This window comes from Chiloscyllium plagiosum, chromosome 9 (genome assembly GCF_004010195.1).
Source record: "Chiloscyllium plagiosum isolate BGI_BamShark_2017 chromosome 9, ASM401019v2, whole genome shotgun sequence".
NCBI lineage: Eukaryota > Metazoa > Chordata > Chondrichthyes > Orectolobiformes > Hemiscylliidae > Chiloscyllium > Chiloscyllium plagiosum.
Genome location: NC_057718.1, coordinates 76,773,225 through 76,786,729, shown reverse-complemented (window position 1 = coordinate 76,786,729; position 13,505 = coordinate 76,773,225). Strand labels below are relative to the sequence as shown.

Genomic DNA, 13,505 nt, shown 5'->3' with positions numbered 1-13,505 from the left:
ACAATATATATTAATGATATAGAAGATGGTATTAGTAATAACATAACAAGAGGGATTGAGTATAGAAGCAAAGAGGTTCTTCTGCAGCTGTACACGGTCCTGGTGAGACCACTCCTGGAGTACTGTGTGCAGTTATGGTCTCCAAATTTGAGGAAAAACATTCTGGCTATTGAGGGAGTGCAACATAGGTTCATGAGGTCAATTCCTGGAATGGCGGGACTACCTTACGCTGAAAGACTGGAGTGACTGGGCTTGTATACCCTTGAGTTTAGAAGACTGAGAGGGGATCTGATTGAGACATATAAGATTATTAAAGGATTGGACGCTCGGGAGGCAGGTAACATGTTTCTGCTGATGGGTGAGTGCCGAATCAGAGGAGACAGCTTAAAAATACAGGGGTATACCATTTAGGACAGAGATGAGGAGAAACTTCTTCACCCAGAGAGTGGTGGCTGTGTGGAATGCTCTGCCCCAGAGGGCAGTGGAGGCCCAGTCTCTGGATTCATTTAAGAAAGAGTTGGATAGAGCTCTCAAGGATAGTGGAATCAAGGGTTATGGAGATAAGGCAGGAACAGGATACTGATTTAGGATGATCATCCAAACTCAATCTCTCTCACATTCTGAAGGATGATTTTGATTCTGTTTATGCACCACTACTTACCCTTCCCTGCAATACATTGGGAATATTCAAGCATTCTCCATCTTTCTCACATTTTATTTCAATTCTTTCTACTTCATTTCCTCACCCAGCCAGTGAAATGACAAATTTGACAAGCCTGTTCTCAATTTTATATTGTTTAGAATCAATGGATATGGCTTTTAATAGATTGAGATTAGATTCCAAAATTCAATTTAACTTTAAGCAAAAGACACAATGCCTAAATATGAAACCATTTTCAGGTACAAATAGGTTTAATCAATACAAGAAATGGCATTTAACCAGACAGTGCACTCAGCTGTTCCACAATAGAGTATCAATTCTCAGCCGGCTGAGGTATAATGTCTCTTCTTACTGCATACATAGCTCTGGAAAAATAGACCTTATTAACGTTGTCTACCGCACAATCCATAGCATGATCAGAAATATAGTTGAATCCTGATATGTCCAGGCATTTCACCATCAGTTTATTAATTGGCTAGCTGCAGCATACACAGTATATGGATAATTCATAGTTAATCTGCATTGGCTCAGTAATGTATGGCAAATTTGATTAGTTTCTTGAAGTAATTGTCATCTACTGACAGCATCTGCAGTACTGTGTTTTTATTGCACTGTTACAATCTGCTGTGAAACATGCCAAATCTTCCCCAATCCAAAGGTTTTGGATCCAATTCAGACCTTCATAGAATTATCCAAGTTGAGATCAGCAACTCAACATTGACTCAGGATTTAGTTTGGAGCGTATATGCCTTAACAACTTATAAAACAAAGTCCTTGGAAGAGTTGTACTTCAAGTCATAGCACAGAATTTCAAATAACCCATAACCATGTACTTGTGCATATTCCTTTAAAAAAAATTCAGCAATATTTTTATGATATAGTGAGACACAAAAAGAGGTGTAATTTTGAACTATGACTTTATTGATCTATCAGCACAAATGCAAGGCCAGTAAGTGCAGTTGCACTTTATTGAAACACAAAATATTTGATATAAACATCATTTGTCGCACCTAGAGATGAATACTTGCATTCAAGTATTTTCTATGCCTAAAAAGGGTGTTGGTATTCAAGTATCCGATTTTTGGATTGAGAGTTTCCAACTGCTTTAAAGAAAGGTCAAATTATATTGGACAGGTATGAACATAGAGTTCAACAAACTGATTAATTTATAAAAGGATTCCTTTAACAACGAAAAGTCAGTTAATGAACTCTTTTGTATTGCAATGCGGACTAAACAAATTTTAATTCAAATATCTGTAATCCACAATTTCCTAACTCCAGAGATCAGCCACATAAAACAACAAGGAGCTTTCAGAAAGAGTCTGTCAAAAGACTAAATGTATGTTTCATCTGAAAAGATCTTTAATCCAATTGGTAACAGCCTAAAGCAAGTTCCAACAATCTTTAGAAACAACTTAACCAAGTAATTATTTAAAAAAATACAAATTTTCAAAAGTGTGATAAATAAACTTTAATTACATTCATTTCACAAGAATTTTTTCCAACAGTAGCTAGGACAATACTTTTAACTCTCTGTTGCATGGCTGATTTATGCTGTGGTCTGTGCGTTCGTAAATATTCATTCCTCAGCCCCAAAAGAAAATACTTTTATGTTTCAATCTATTGAGAAGAATTTCACAACAAAGAGTGGAACTGGAACAGGAAATTGTTTGCTTATTTTTTCAAGAAGAAAAGGAAAACTCCCCTTTCCCAAATCTGCGCAAGAATAATTTCTCCAGCACTAGACATAGCAACATTGAGCCATTTACAGCCAGACCTTTATTTTCATACCAATAATATCACTTACATTCCAATAAATTACAACTGACAAAATTTGCACTCTGTTGTCAAAATCCAGCTCCCTCCCACCCCCGCACACCTACTAACCCGATCGTGTTACTCCCACTTCGCCTCCCATAAAGGAAACACACACTAATTCCCTCAACAACTTGTAGTAAAGGAGCTAATGACCTCAAAACAAGAGATGTTTGACAACATAAATCATAAGAGAGTTGCAACTACTCAGTATGATCGCCATTGGTTACCAGCTCACATTTACTCTCGTTGCAACAGAAGGTTTTTGTTTACCCTGCTAAAATAGCTTTTAGTTACACCATCTGCAGCCAGGCTGTTCTAGAAATGATAATGACAAGAATATTTGGTATAGGGTTTTGGGAAATCACCATTATTTGAAGATACTTTATAGCATAAAAGATTATGATCTGTAATATGTTGTGTTGAAATATTATACTGATTTCATTCCTCTCCTCCAATTTCAGCTGCCAATTAACTACTTATTTATTGGTGGCATGTGAATGCATTGGTCAAAAACAGTAAGCAAAATAATTTCAATTTTTCGTTTTCACAGAAGAGACAAAACAATTATCTACAGGAACTGAAAATAAGACATATTGACAATTATACATGCATTTGACCAGTGTTGTGTCTTAGCTAACGATCACTAGAGCTAGTTGCAGTTTGTTAACGCTAAGGGGAAATAATCACCATATGTACAGAAAATAACACGTACATTTCAATCGGTCCTTATCTGAACTTGCACATTCCACTGAATTTCTGGTTGGTAAGAAAGAACAAAAGTGCAATTAATTTTTACCATTGCTTAAGAAATATTAAAAGCAATTTCTAGAATAGGTCCAAGAATATTAACATCTATATGCACAGATTTTAGAATTTATAGCCATTAACATCGATTGTTTAAAAACGTGATCAAGCAATTTTGCACTATACTGCTTCACCTGCAAATCAAAATGTTTTCAGCATATTTTCGCAGACATCAATCAGATACTGACAATGCACCAAAGACACAGCCAAATCTCACTTCATATACAATAACTGGAATTGCTTTCTAAGATCTTCCTAAAGCTTCATCATATATCAGAACTTTAGATGGATGCACATGCAATTATTCTGTTGCAAAGACACTACTAATTAGGAATGTCAGCGCTTGTGTTGCGGCTTCCATATTTGTGATGGATGATCAGTAGTACGACTCCCAGAAAGAAGCAGATAGAACCAACAGTGATGTACGCAATCCCAAGGAATGGATTCTTTCCTCCCATCCAAGAAATAGTGCTCAAGATCATCCTTTTTCGCCCATCAAAGCTGCGCACTGGATAATCTGAACGGTTTAGTATAGGAAGACTAGTACTTAACTTAAATCTTACACTTCTTGATCATTGATTTATTTTTTCTAGATTAATTTTCAAGAATGCTTATTTAATCCCCCTTTTGTTCAGTTACTTCTGAACACATTAAATCCCAATGAGACCAAAAGTCACCTCACATTCTTACACTGACAGCACATATTGAACTGCTCAGCTATGATGAAATATGGGGTTATATCATCATCAGGCTGGTTTTCTCTGTGAGGAAGTGCCTAAACTTTACTATTTGGAAAGTATCAAATCTGAACCAATCCTACACTGGCTCAAAAGGTACTTCCCAGCAATGATCACAGAGATTAGAAGGGGGCATCCTGTCTCAGTCAACTGCAAAAGTCCAACAAATCAGCTAATTCAGCTCAGACCTGGGATCAAACCAGATAACATTTAATGAAGTAGCATTTTGAGTGTTCATACATTATTTCATGGCACAGTCCAATTTTCAAAATTGATTACACTATTTATTCAATTATAGATTAATTTCCACCTGCTGGAGGAAATAAGAGAGCAATTTTAACTTTCATTTAAAATTAGAATTGGATTTCACATTCTAGCTGTTCTGACTAGGTAATTTGGTATGTTACACCATTTATAAATTGTAATCATACTTTAATACATTGCACACTCTTTGCACTTTTCTCAATACTGTAATCTTACACAATAAAGGGTAACATTCTCTTGACCATTTTCACTTTTATATACGAGTCCAGGTAGTAGATATATTTTTTTGTAACGCTTCAGTTGGGGTGAGCAAAACTTTCATTAGCTCAAAACAAATCTTTTACAACTTCTTTGTCAATCTAATCTTTTTATACTACTCCAGAAAATGCTGTGCAATTATAATGGCTGACATAAAGGAAGAATTTCAAATATTAGATGGAACATTCATTACTTGTCTGGACAAATGTGGTTTCAACTGCACAACCAAATTGACAAAACAGAACAGAACAGCTCACTTGATTGGCACCACATCTTCCAACATTCACTCCTTCCATCAACGATGTACACTATCAACAGTATGTACCGTCTATAAGGTGCACTATAGCAATTTATCATAGATCTTTAGACAGCACCTGTCACTTTCACTTAGACGGACAAGGAAAGCAGATATATGAAAACACCACCACCTGCATGGTTCCCTCCAAGCCACTCACCATACTGACTGAGAAATAGAATTGCTATTTCCTCAGTGTTGCTGGATCAAAATGCAGGAAATCAGTTCCTTGTTAGTCTATCTACAGCAAATGGACTGCAGTGGTTCAAGGAGGAGCCTGACCACCATTTTCTCAAGGGCAGTTTGGGATGGGCAATAGATTTGGCCCAGTCAGCGATGCCCACATCCCATAAATTATTTTTTTTTTAAAATTTGAGACCAATTACTTGACAGCTCAAACAGATCTAATAAAATGAAAAGATAAGCCATATTTGTTATCTTGTCACAGAATGAAAATTTTCCTGATGCCATTAGAGAAAATTGCATGCAAACTGTAATATTTCCTTCTTTCCACAATTCAGATGTGCAAACAGGATAATTGGTACAGTAATTTACAAAATTGATCTGTTGCTGATTTCATAGTTGAGATTATGTCACTGTACAAGCAGAGACATATTAGATTAGATTACATTACAGTGTGGAAACAGCCCCTTCGGCCCAACAAGTCCACACCGACCCTCCGAAGCGCAACCCACCCACACCCCATTTACCCCTATACCTAACACTACGGGCAATTTAGCATGGCCAATTCACCTGACCTGCACATCTTTGGATTGTGGGAGGAAACCGGAGCACCCGGGGGAAACCCACGCAGACACGGGGAGAATGACTGTGTGGAGTTTGCACAGTCACCTGAGGCAGGAATTGAACCCGGGTCTCAGGCGCTATGAGGCAGCAGTGCTAACCACTGTGCCACCGTGCCGCCCACTCTTCAAGTATAAAATGCAAAACCAACTGTAACTTTAAGCAGGCTGACTTGCAGAATAAATTCACATTTTATCTCTTATGATCAATTAAATCTGAACTGCCTTTCCTCTAGATACCTAACTAATATAGTTTTACTGCTTAAGTATTTGCAGGTCTAATAGTTGTTGATGCAACATCTATATTCATTTCATTCCCATTTACAGCATAATGCAATTAGAAAAGTGAAAAGATAGGTACGCAAATGAGCCAATATGCAGTTTATACAAAAGGATAGCAGGTATTATTTGGCCGATAGCTGCAAACATTTGATTGTAGCAAGAAAGTAAACTCATGTACACTGCACCACCGTATGGGCGGCACGGTGGTTAGCACTGTTGCCTCACAGCGCCAGAGACCCGGGTTCAATTCCCGCCTCAGGCGACTAACTGTGGAGTTTGCACGTTCTCCCCGTGTCTGCGTGGGTTTCCTCCGGGTGCTCCGGTTTCCTCCCACAGTCCAAAGATGTGCAGGTCAGGTGAATTGGCCATGCTAAATTGCCCGTAGTGTTAGGTATAGGGGTAAATGTAGGGGTATGGGTGGGTTGCGCTTCGGCGGGTCGGTGTGGACTTGTTGGGCAGAAGGGCCTGTTTCCACACTGTAATGTAATGTAAAAAATGTAATATAAAATGTAATACTTTCCGAACAAACACGAATCAGTACTTCAAGCACAGTACTTCATTAAGACTTCAAAAGGCAAATTAAAATGATAAACGGGCAGCATGTTTAGTTTTTAGCACTTTTAGTAAAAAGGATACTGTATGTAATGTGCAATGTATAATTTCCCTGTTGTAATGTAGGAGTCAACACATCCTTTTTCTCAATAAGCCTGTACAGCTTGCGAAAGGTGGGTAAAGCTGCAGTACGCATCCACACAATGAAATCTTCATTGATGAATCCATTGTTGTCCTTATCAGTTGGATCCAGCTCATACACTGGCTTTGGCCAGTTCACAGGTTTCGCAGTGTCTGTAATATAAGAACAAAGAAAATTACTGCATAGGAACAGGCCCTTTGGCCCTCTAAGCCTGCGACAATCCAGATACTCTATCTAAACCTGTCGCCTATTTTCTAAGGATCTGTACTCCTTTGATCTCTGCTCATTCATGTATCGGTCTAGATACATCTTAAATGGCACTATTGTGCCCGCGTCGACCACCTCTGCTGACAATGCATTACAAGCACTACCCATCTTCTGCGTAAAGAACCTTTCACGCATACCTCTCAAACTTTCCCCCTTTCACCTTGAACTCGTGACCCCTAGTAATTGAGTCCCCCACTCTGAGAAAAATGTTCTTGCTATCCACCCTGTCTATACCTCTCATGATTTTGTAGACCTCAATCAAGTCCCCCCTCAACCTCTGTATTTCTAATGAAAACAATCCTAATCTAATCAACCCCCCTTCATAGCTACTGCCTTGCATACAAGGCAACATCCTGGTAAACCCCCTCTGCATCCTCTCCAAAGCATCCACATCGTTTTGGTAATGTGGCAACCAGAACTGTACACAGCATTTCAAATGTGGCCAAACCAAAGTCCAAAATATACCATGATATTACCTTTAACTTAACCAGTTCCACCAGAGAACTCTTGAATTATGAAAAGGTCTTCTGGAAAATTTTGAAAGATTGAGATAGTTGTAGATGAAAGATATCTGAATTTAACCTGAAGTTTATCTATTCAAAATGCTATTTATTTTTATTTTGAAACTGATTTTACAATTTCTATACCTATTTTAATATTCTAAAAGGAAGCCCAGCCAGTTCTGAAGAGGAGTAACACTGGACTCAAACTTCAACTCTCTCTCTCTCTCTCCACAGATGCTGCCAGACTTGCTCATTTCTGCAGCATTTTCTGTTTTTAAACTCAGTCCTCATGTTGGTCATACACCAAAGACATTTGTTTCAGTTTGAACACGTGAAACTTGCCTTATATCATAGCTTAGGTAGAAATAGTGTTCCACAACGTCATTATTCATTAATTCTGGGGTCAGTTAGCTCAGTTGGCTGGACAGCTGGTTTGCAATGCACAGTCACTGTGGGTTTAATTCCCACACCAGCTAAGGTTACCTTGAAGGATTTGCCTTCTCAACCTCTCTCCTCACCTAAGTCATGGTGACCTTCAGATTAAACCATCAGTCATCTCTCCCTCGAAAAAGAGAGCAGTCTTATGGTCTGGTAGAACTATGACAACTTTACCTTTTACTCATTAAAGTAGAAATTCAACTTTTATTCAATTTCTTCCAAGACTGGACAGCCCACATTTGTCCAATTATTAACCCTACTGCAATATGAATTGGACAATTAGTCAGAGTCATACAGCATGGTAACAGACCCTTCGATCCAACCAGTCCATGCCAACCATAATCCCAAGTTAACCTATCCGACTGACATGTGCTTTGCCCATATCCCTCTTAACATTTATTTGTGTACTTATCTAAACGTCTTTAAAAAGTTGTTAACTCTATCTGCATTCACCACTTCCTCTGGAAGTTCATTCCACACACAAACCACTCTGTTTAAAAATGTTTTTACCCCTTATGCCTTTTTCAAAAATATTTCTCCTCTCACTTTAAAAATATGCCCTCAATTTGAATTCCCCAAACATAGCAAGAACACCTTTGCTATTCACCTTATCTATACCCCTCTTGATTTTATAAACCTCAAAGGTCACCCCTCAACCTCTTACATTCCAGTGAAAAAGGACCCAGTTAATTCAGCCTCTCCCTATAACTCGAACCTTCCATTCCTGGCAACATCCTGATAAATGTTTCTGAACTCACTCCAGGTTAATTATATCCTTCCTGTAACAGGGAAACCAGAACTTGTCGCTGTACTCCAGAAGAGGCCTCACTACATAACATCCCAATTCATATAGTTTAACATCTGAGCAATGAAGACAAGCATGTTAAATGCCTTCTTAACCACCCTGTCTACATGTGACACAAACTTCAAAGAATTATGTACCTGAACCTCTACGTTTTTCTATTCTACAACACTACTCAAGTCCTTTTTTTTTATTGTCTCCATTTGTTTTACCAAAATCCAATACCTCACATTTATCCAAATTAAACTCTAACTGCCATTTGTCAGCCCATTGACCCAATTGATCAAGATCTCTTTGTAATCTTAGATAACCTTCTTCACAACCCACTCTACCATTTCAAATGGTGATGTCATTTGCAAACCTACTAAACTTGCCTTATATATGATTTAGGTGGGAATATAGATCTACTGAGATGTAATAACTATAAGAAATCTAGAAGTAAGCCTGCGACCTTAGGAGCAGCTGCAAGATCCACATTACTCTCAGTCTATCATTTCAAGCACATCAATAGGTGACGCAGTTTCGACACTCAACAGAATATTCCTTAATGTATTACTGCGGTATTTCTGTTCCACACATTTGCTAATCTAATGCTAATTTTCTTATTCAGCAGACTTTTTTGCACAGTATACTCATCTACTAAAATTGCAATTAAATCCAACCAATTTACCGTCAGAGACCAAATACCCCAACCTGGAAAAGGTATACTTACTCCACCATACTGTTATAACTCTGATTTCTTAACTATAGGTGACCCATATAGTTTTTCTCAAAGAGTATTTAAATATATTAATTGCAAAGTTAAGGCATTCAAGAAAACAGGGGCACAACTTTTTACCAACTCAGATAATTTCCAGCATAGAATTTACATTAAAAAAAACCTTATACTGATTCAAAGATATAATCCAATGTTGAAATTAAGGTACCTTTAAAAATGGTTGATAAATTGGAATCCCCAGTTGGGTTCCTGAACTTGACATTCTTATCTGTCCACCATGCAATGCCTTTTTTAATCAATGGAATCGCACTTTGAGTGCCATTGTCAATGTAGTACAGTATCAAAGTATCTAAATGAAAAATCAAAGAACCAAGAAATTAATAGGTGAGGGGGTAAGACAGAGGTGAGAGCACAACAAAAGCCAATTCAAATTTATTTCATGAGATTTTGAAAACACATTATGGAATAAAGACTAGATAAAGCTTGCTCTCAATAACTCAGTGGATAAATGCACCTTGTAGAAAAGAACAGTCAGGCTAGGTGGATTCTTTGCTCCACCATGAGCAGGTACCAGGGGTGTGGAATGACCACTGCTGCTGCCCTTAGGCATCAAAATAAGAAAAGAAGTCAGCTAAGAATTAGGGATGTTTAAAAGTGATCCTTGATGGAAGTTGATTTGCATTATGTCAGTGTTGGACTTAACTGTGATTTCATTGGTCAATTTTTCAGCAAGATTCACCATCTAGCCTGTCCCATGAATCAAGAGAGAGCGAGAGCGAGAAAAATGAGGTGGGAGGATGTGGAAGATGGCATGGAAGCCTCTGCGATAGAGGGGGAGCTACCTAGTTGCCGGTGGTTTTCCAGGCGGGCATACTGGAGACTAGCAATGAATGAAAAAGCATTTACGCTGTACCACTAATCAGCGGTCTTTGTTTGCTGAGTTTCTAGAAAACGCTTAGAGCAGCTTAAGTTATTGGATCACCCTCCCACCTCAAGTGAAAGTGGAAGCGGAAGCGTTGGAGCTAGGGACTGATTACTTAGAAATCTCCCAGCCCATTAGCTTTCCGGTGCTCTCCATAGGAACTGCCTGACACACTGAATGTTTCTAGTACTTATTTTTATTTCAGATTTCAGATACAGATGCACAATCCTTTATCAGAAATCCTTAGGGCGTTATTTTTCAGAATTTTTCAGGTTTCAGAATAAATGACATTTTCACAGTGAAATAAAAAAATCACCTAACAGCAGACGCACATGTGAATAGTACGAGCACTGAGACTCAATTGACACCTGCCAATGCTGGGCCATGCTGCCACCTCACATCTGAGTGACGTGGTTTGAGTGGGTGTGGAGGTGGGTCACCTGTATCCTAAATGATGCTCCACACTCCACAAGAAACATTCGGAATTTGGAAGCTTTTCAGATTTTGGAATTTCGGACAAAGAATTGTGTACCTGTATTTTGTTTTTGAAAAACAGTATGTATTCCTCTATTATCACTTAAAATATTTCAAACATACAAATCAGTAATACACACAGAACATGTAGAACAGGAGTGACTGATTGAAATAAGTCAAAGAATATTAGCAAGATTCATTGACAAGTGATGCAATGGAATGGGAGAGAGGATACACAAACAGAAAAGAATTAGTGACAAGAGATGTATGTCATTCTTACTTAAGGCCATCAGCAAAATTACACTAATTGAATTATTTACAATTTCTTAATTGTCAATAACCTGAATGCCATTGCTCATTTCTTAAAACAAATCATTGGCTGAATAGTATAATGATTTGGAACAAACACTAACTGAATAAAATATGTTCATTGCATTAATTGAGAATTGAATAGTTTCCTTATTTTGATTGGAGGTACCAACACACTCAACTTGGGAGTATGTACCAGCAATTTGCCCCACGGCTCTGTATGAGGTCTTTGAATGGCACTTCTGAGATATACCCTCACTGACACTCTACCTTCATTCTAAGTGACTTTCTTCCACAGGGAGGTTAAATATGTCTGAGTATTTGTTGTCTTGGTACATTGTGCCACCAGGCTAACAAATATTTTTACAAAGTAGTATTCTTTCTAACACACAGAGGTGATGTACATTCACAGACTGTTCCAAATCAAAGCATGTTGTATATAAGCTATGCAATCTGATTTTTAATTTACTTACACAGAAAAGGTGCTTACATACCATTAAACAGACTGTTTGCAATCGCTCCACAAGGGGCAATAGGTAATCCATCAGACATTCGATATGGGTCACACTCTTTGCTTGGATCCTGAGTGGGTAGAGAACAAAGATTTAAGATTGTAGTACTGAAAAAACAAAAAGATTTTTGTATGAAGGATGCTGAAAAAGCCTCACCTAGATATTGGTTGTAAATGGATATTGAAATGATGCAGTTGCGTTCATTTACTTTTCCATTTTATAATAAATGCATAAAGGTACCCTGAAATTAATTGATCTGAAGAATTTTAAAAAGTGGACTAGGGAGTGAAATTACTCCAGTATATAAACCGACTATGCAGGAAGCCCAAACAGGGAAGATTCATCACTAAATTTAGGAATGGATTGTGAAGTCAAGCAGATAGGAGGAAAGTGAATGTATGGGCAACAGCAAGGCAACAGTACTCAATATACTATAATTTATGTGCAAACCTAAAAATACAAGCATGACAAAAAAAAAATAAATGAAGTGCAGAAAATCCAACAGAGGAACAGTTAACTGGGAAAGTTAAAACAGGCAAATAATGGTACAAAACAGCAATGGGAAACATGAGCCTGGAAAAAGAATATCCGTTTCAGAACTCTACTGAAACACCATAACTAACAACATAAAAGAAAAATCAAGGATAATGCTAAGTACAGGGACAACAAGAGACAATATGTGGAAAATACAAAGAGACTTGAGATAAGTTACAGAAGTTCTATAAAAAAAAATCAAGAAACAAAAAATAAAATAGCAAGTGATCTACAACCATGTAAATATGAAAATGAAAGTCCTGTTCCTACCTTATGACAAAAATTACAGATGGGTGGTACAGAAAGATGGGATTAGTCAGAGATAATGTAGTAGATAAATACATTTGAGATTTCAGGACATTCTTTGATAAGGTAGCAAATAATAGGCAAGTGAATATGATCCCCTGACACCATGCTGACAGATAGCAGAATGGATAGTGTCACCAAAACATTTTATATTTAACAATGGCTTGAACGACCAAGTTTTAAAAGATTATGGAAAATTGAATTATTTCAAGCTTCGGGAAGTGGATTTCCTTAAAAAGACGTCACTGAAAAGAGGGCATAGTTTTGTTTTAAATGTCTGCCTGCAAATCACATGACTGTTGATACGGCTTTGAAGTAAACCCCTGCTGGGGCCATTTTTGAACTGTGGTTGACTTGAAGAAATGCCGGTTTTAATCTGGTTCTATAAGAGATTCCAGGACATTCTTTGATAAGGTAGCAAATAATAGGCAAGTGAATATGATCCCCTGACACTATGGGACCAGGAGTGTGCTCGTTGCTCAAATATTCAGGATAATCAGAAGATACAGTCCGCATAACTGCAGTAACGCTGACCAAGCAAAGTTTCAAGGCAGCCACATTCCTCAAAAAATCTATGTAAAAACATCAACACATCTCCTAAAATCAATGTAAAAGCACACTAAGTAATAGAAACATAATTCAGGAGGTATACATATCACTGTTATACTTTATTTACAGTGTAACTGCTTGGACATCACATTAGTTCATGGTATCTGAGGTATATAATTTTTTGACTGTTTATTAAGAGTGCAGGTTGATCAGGCACAGTTTGTTCCTAACTTCACAAAGTTAGGGATGATGTGGGCACTCTCATTAAAGAGAGTGTGAAATATTAGACAAGAGAACCAATGGAGGGACTGATGTCCTTGAAGGTAGATGACTTGTAATCTAGGATGAGATAAAGGAAGCTAGAGAGGAAATACGGATTCTCAGAGGATCCAACCCTCATTTGTTACAGGCAAGATAAAAAAAGGTTGGAATTCTGCAAATATTATACATTATTCAAAAATGATATTAGGGATAAGCCAAATAATTATACGCTAATCTTCTCTCTGTGGTGGGCAAATTATTGGAATTCAGTGTACTGATGAAGACCAAATTCTC

The 13,505-nt window shown here is 37.7% G+C and overlaps 1 protein-coding gene across 1 annotated transcript in view; it reads right to left on the bottom strand.

The window, feature by feature from the left end:
* Window positions 1-1,561: 1,561 nt before the first annotated feature.
* Window positions 1,562-13,505, bottom strand: part of LOC122552955 (cell cycle control protein 50A-like) — a 32,432-nt gene continuing 20,488 nt past the window's right edge. The window contains exons 4-7 of the mRNA XM_043696267.1: window positions 11,544-11,631; window positions 9,553-9,693; window positions 6,559-6,768; window positions 1,562-3,800 (exon numbers count right to left, since the gene is read on the bottom strand). Coding sequence (XP_043552202.1) covers window positions 3,607-3,800; window positions 6,559-6,768; window positions 9,553-9,693; window positions 11,544-11,631 — 633 coding nt within the window. The 3' untranslated portion in view covers window positions 1,562-3,606. The remainder of the gene's footprint in view (window positions 3,801-6,558; window positions 6,769-9,552; window positions 9,694-11,543; window positions 11,632-13,505) is intronic.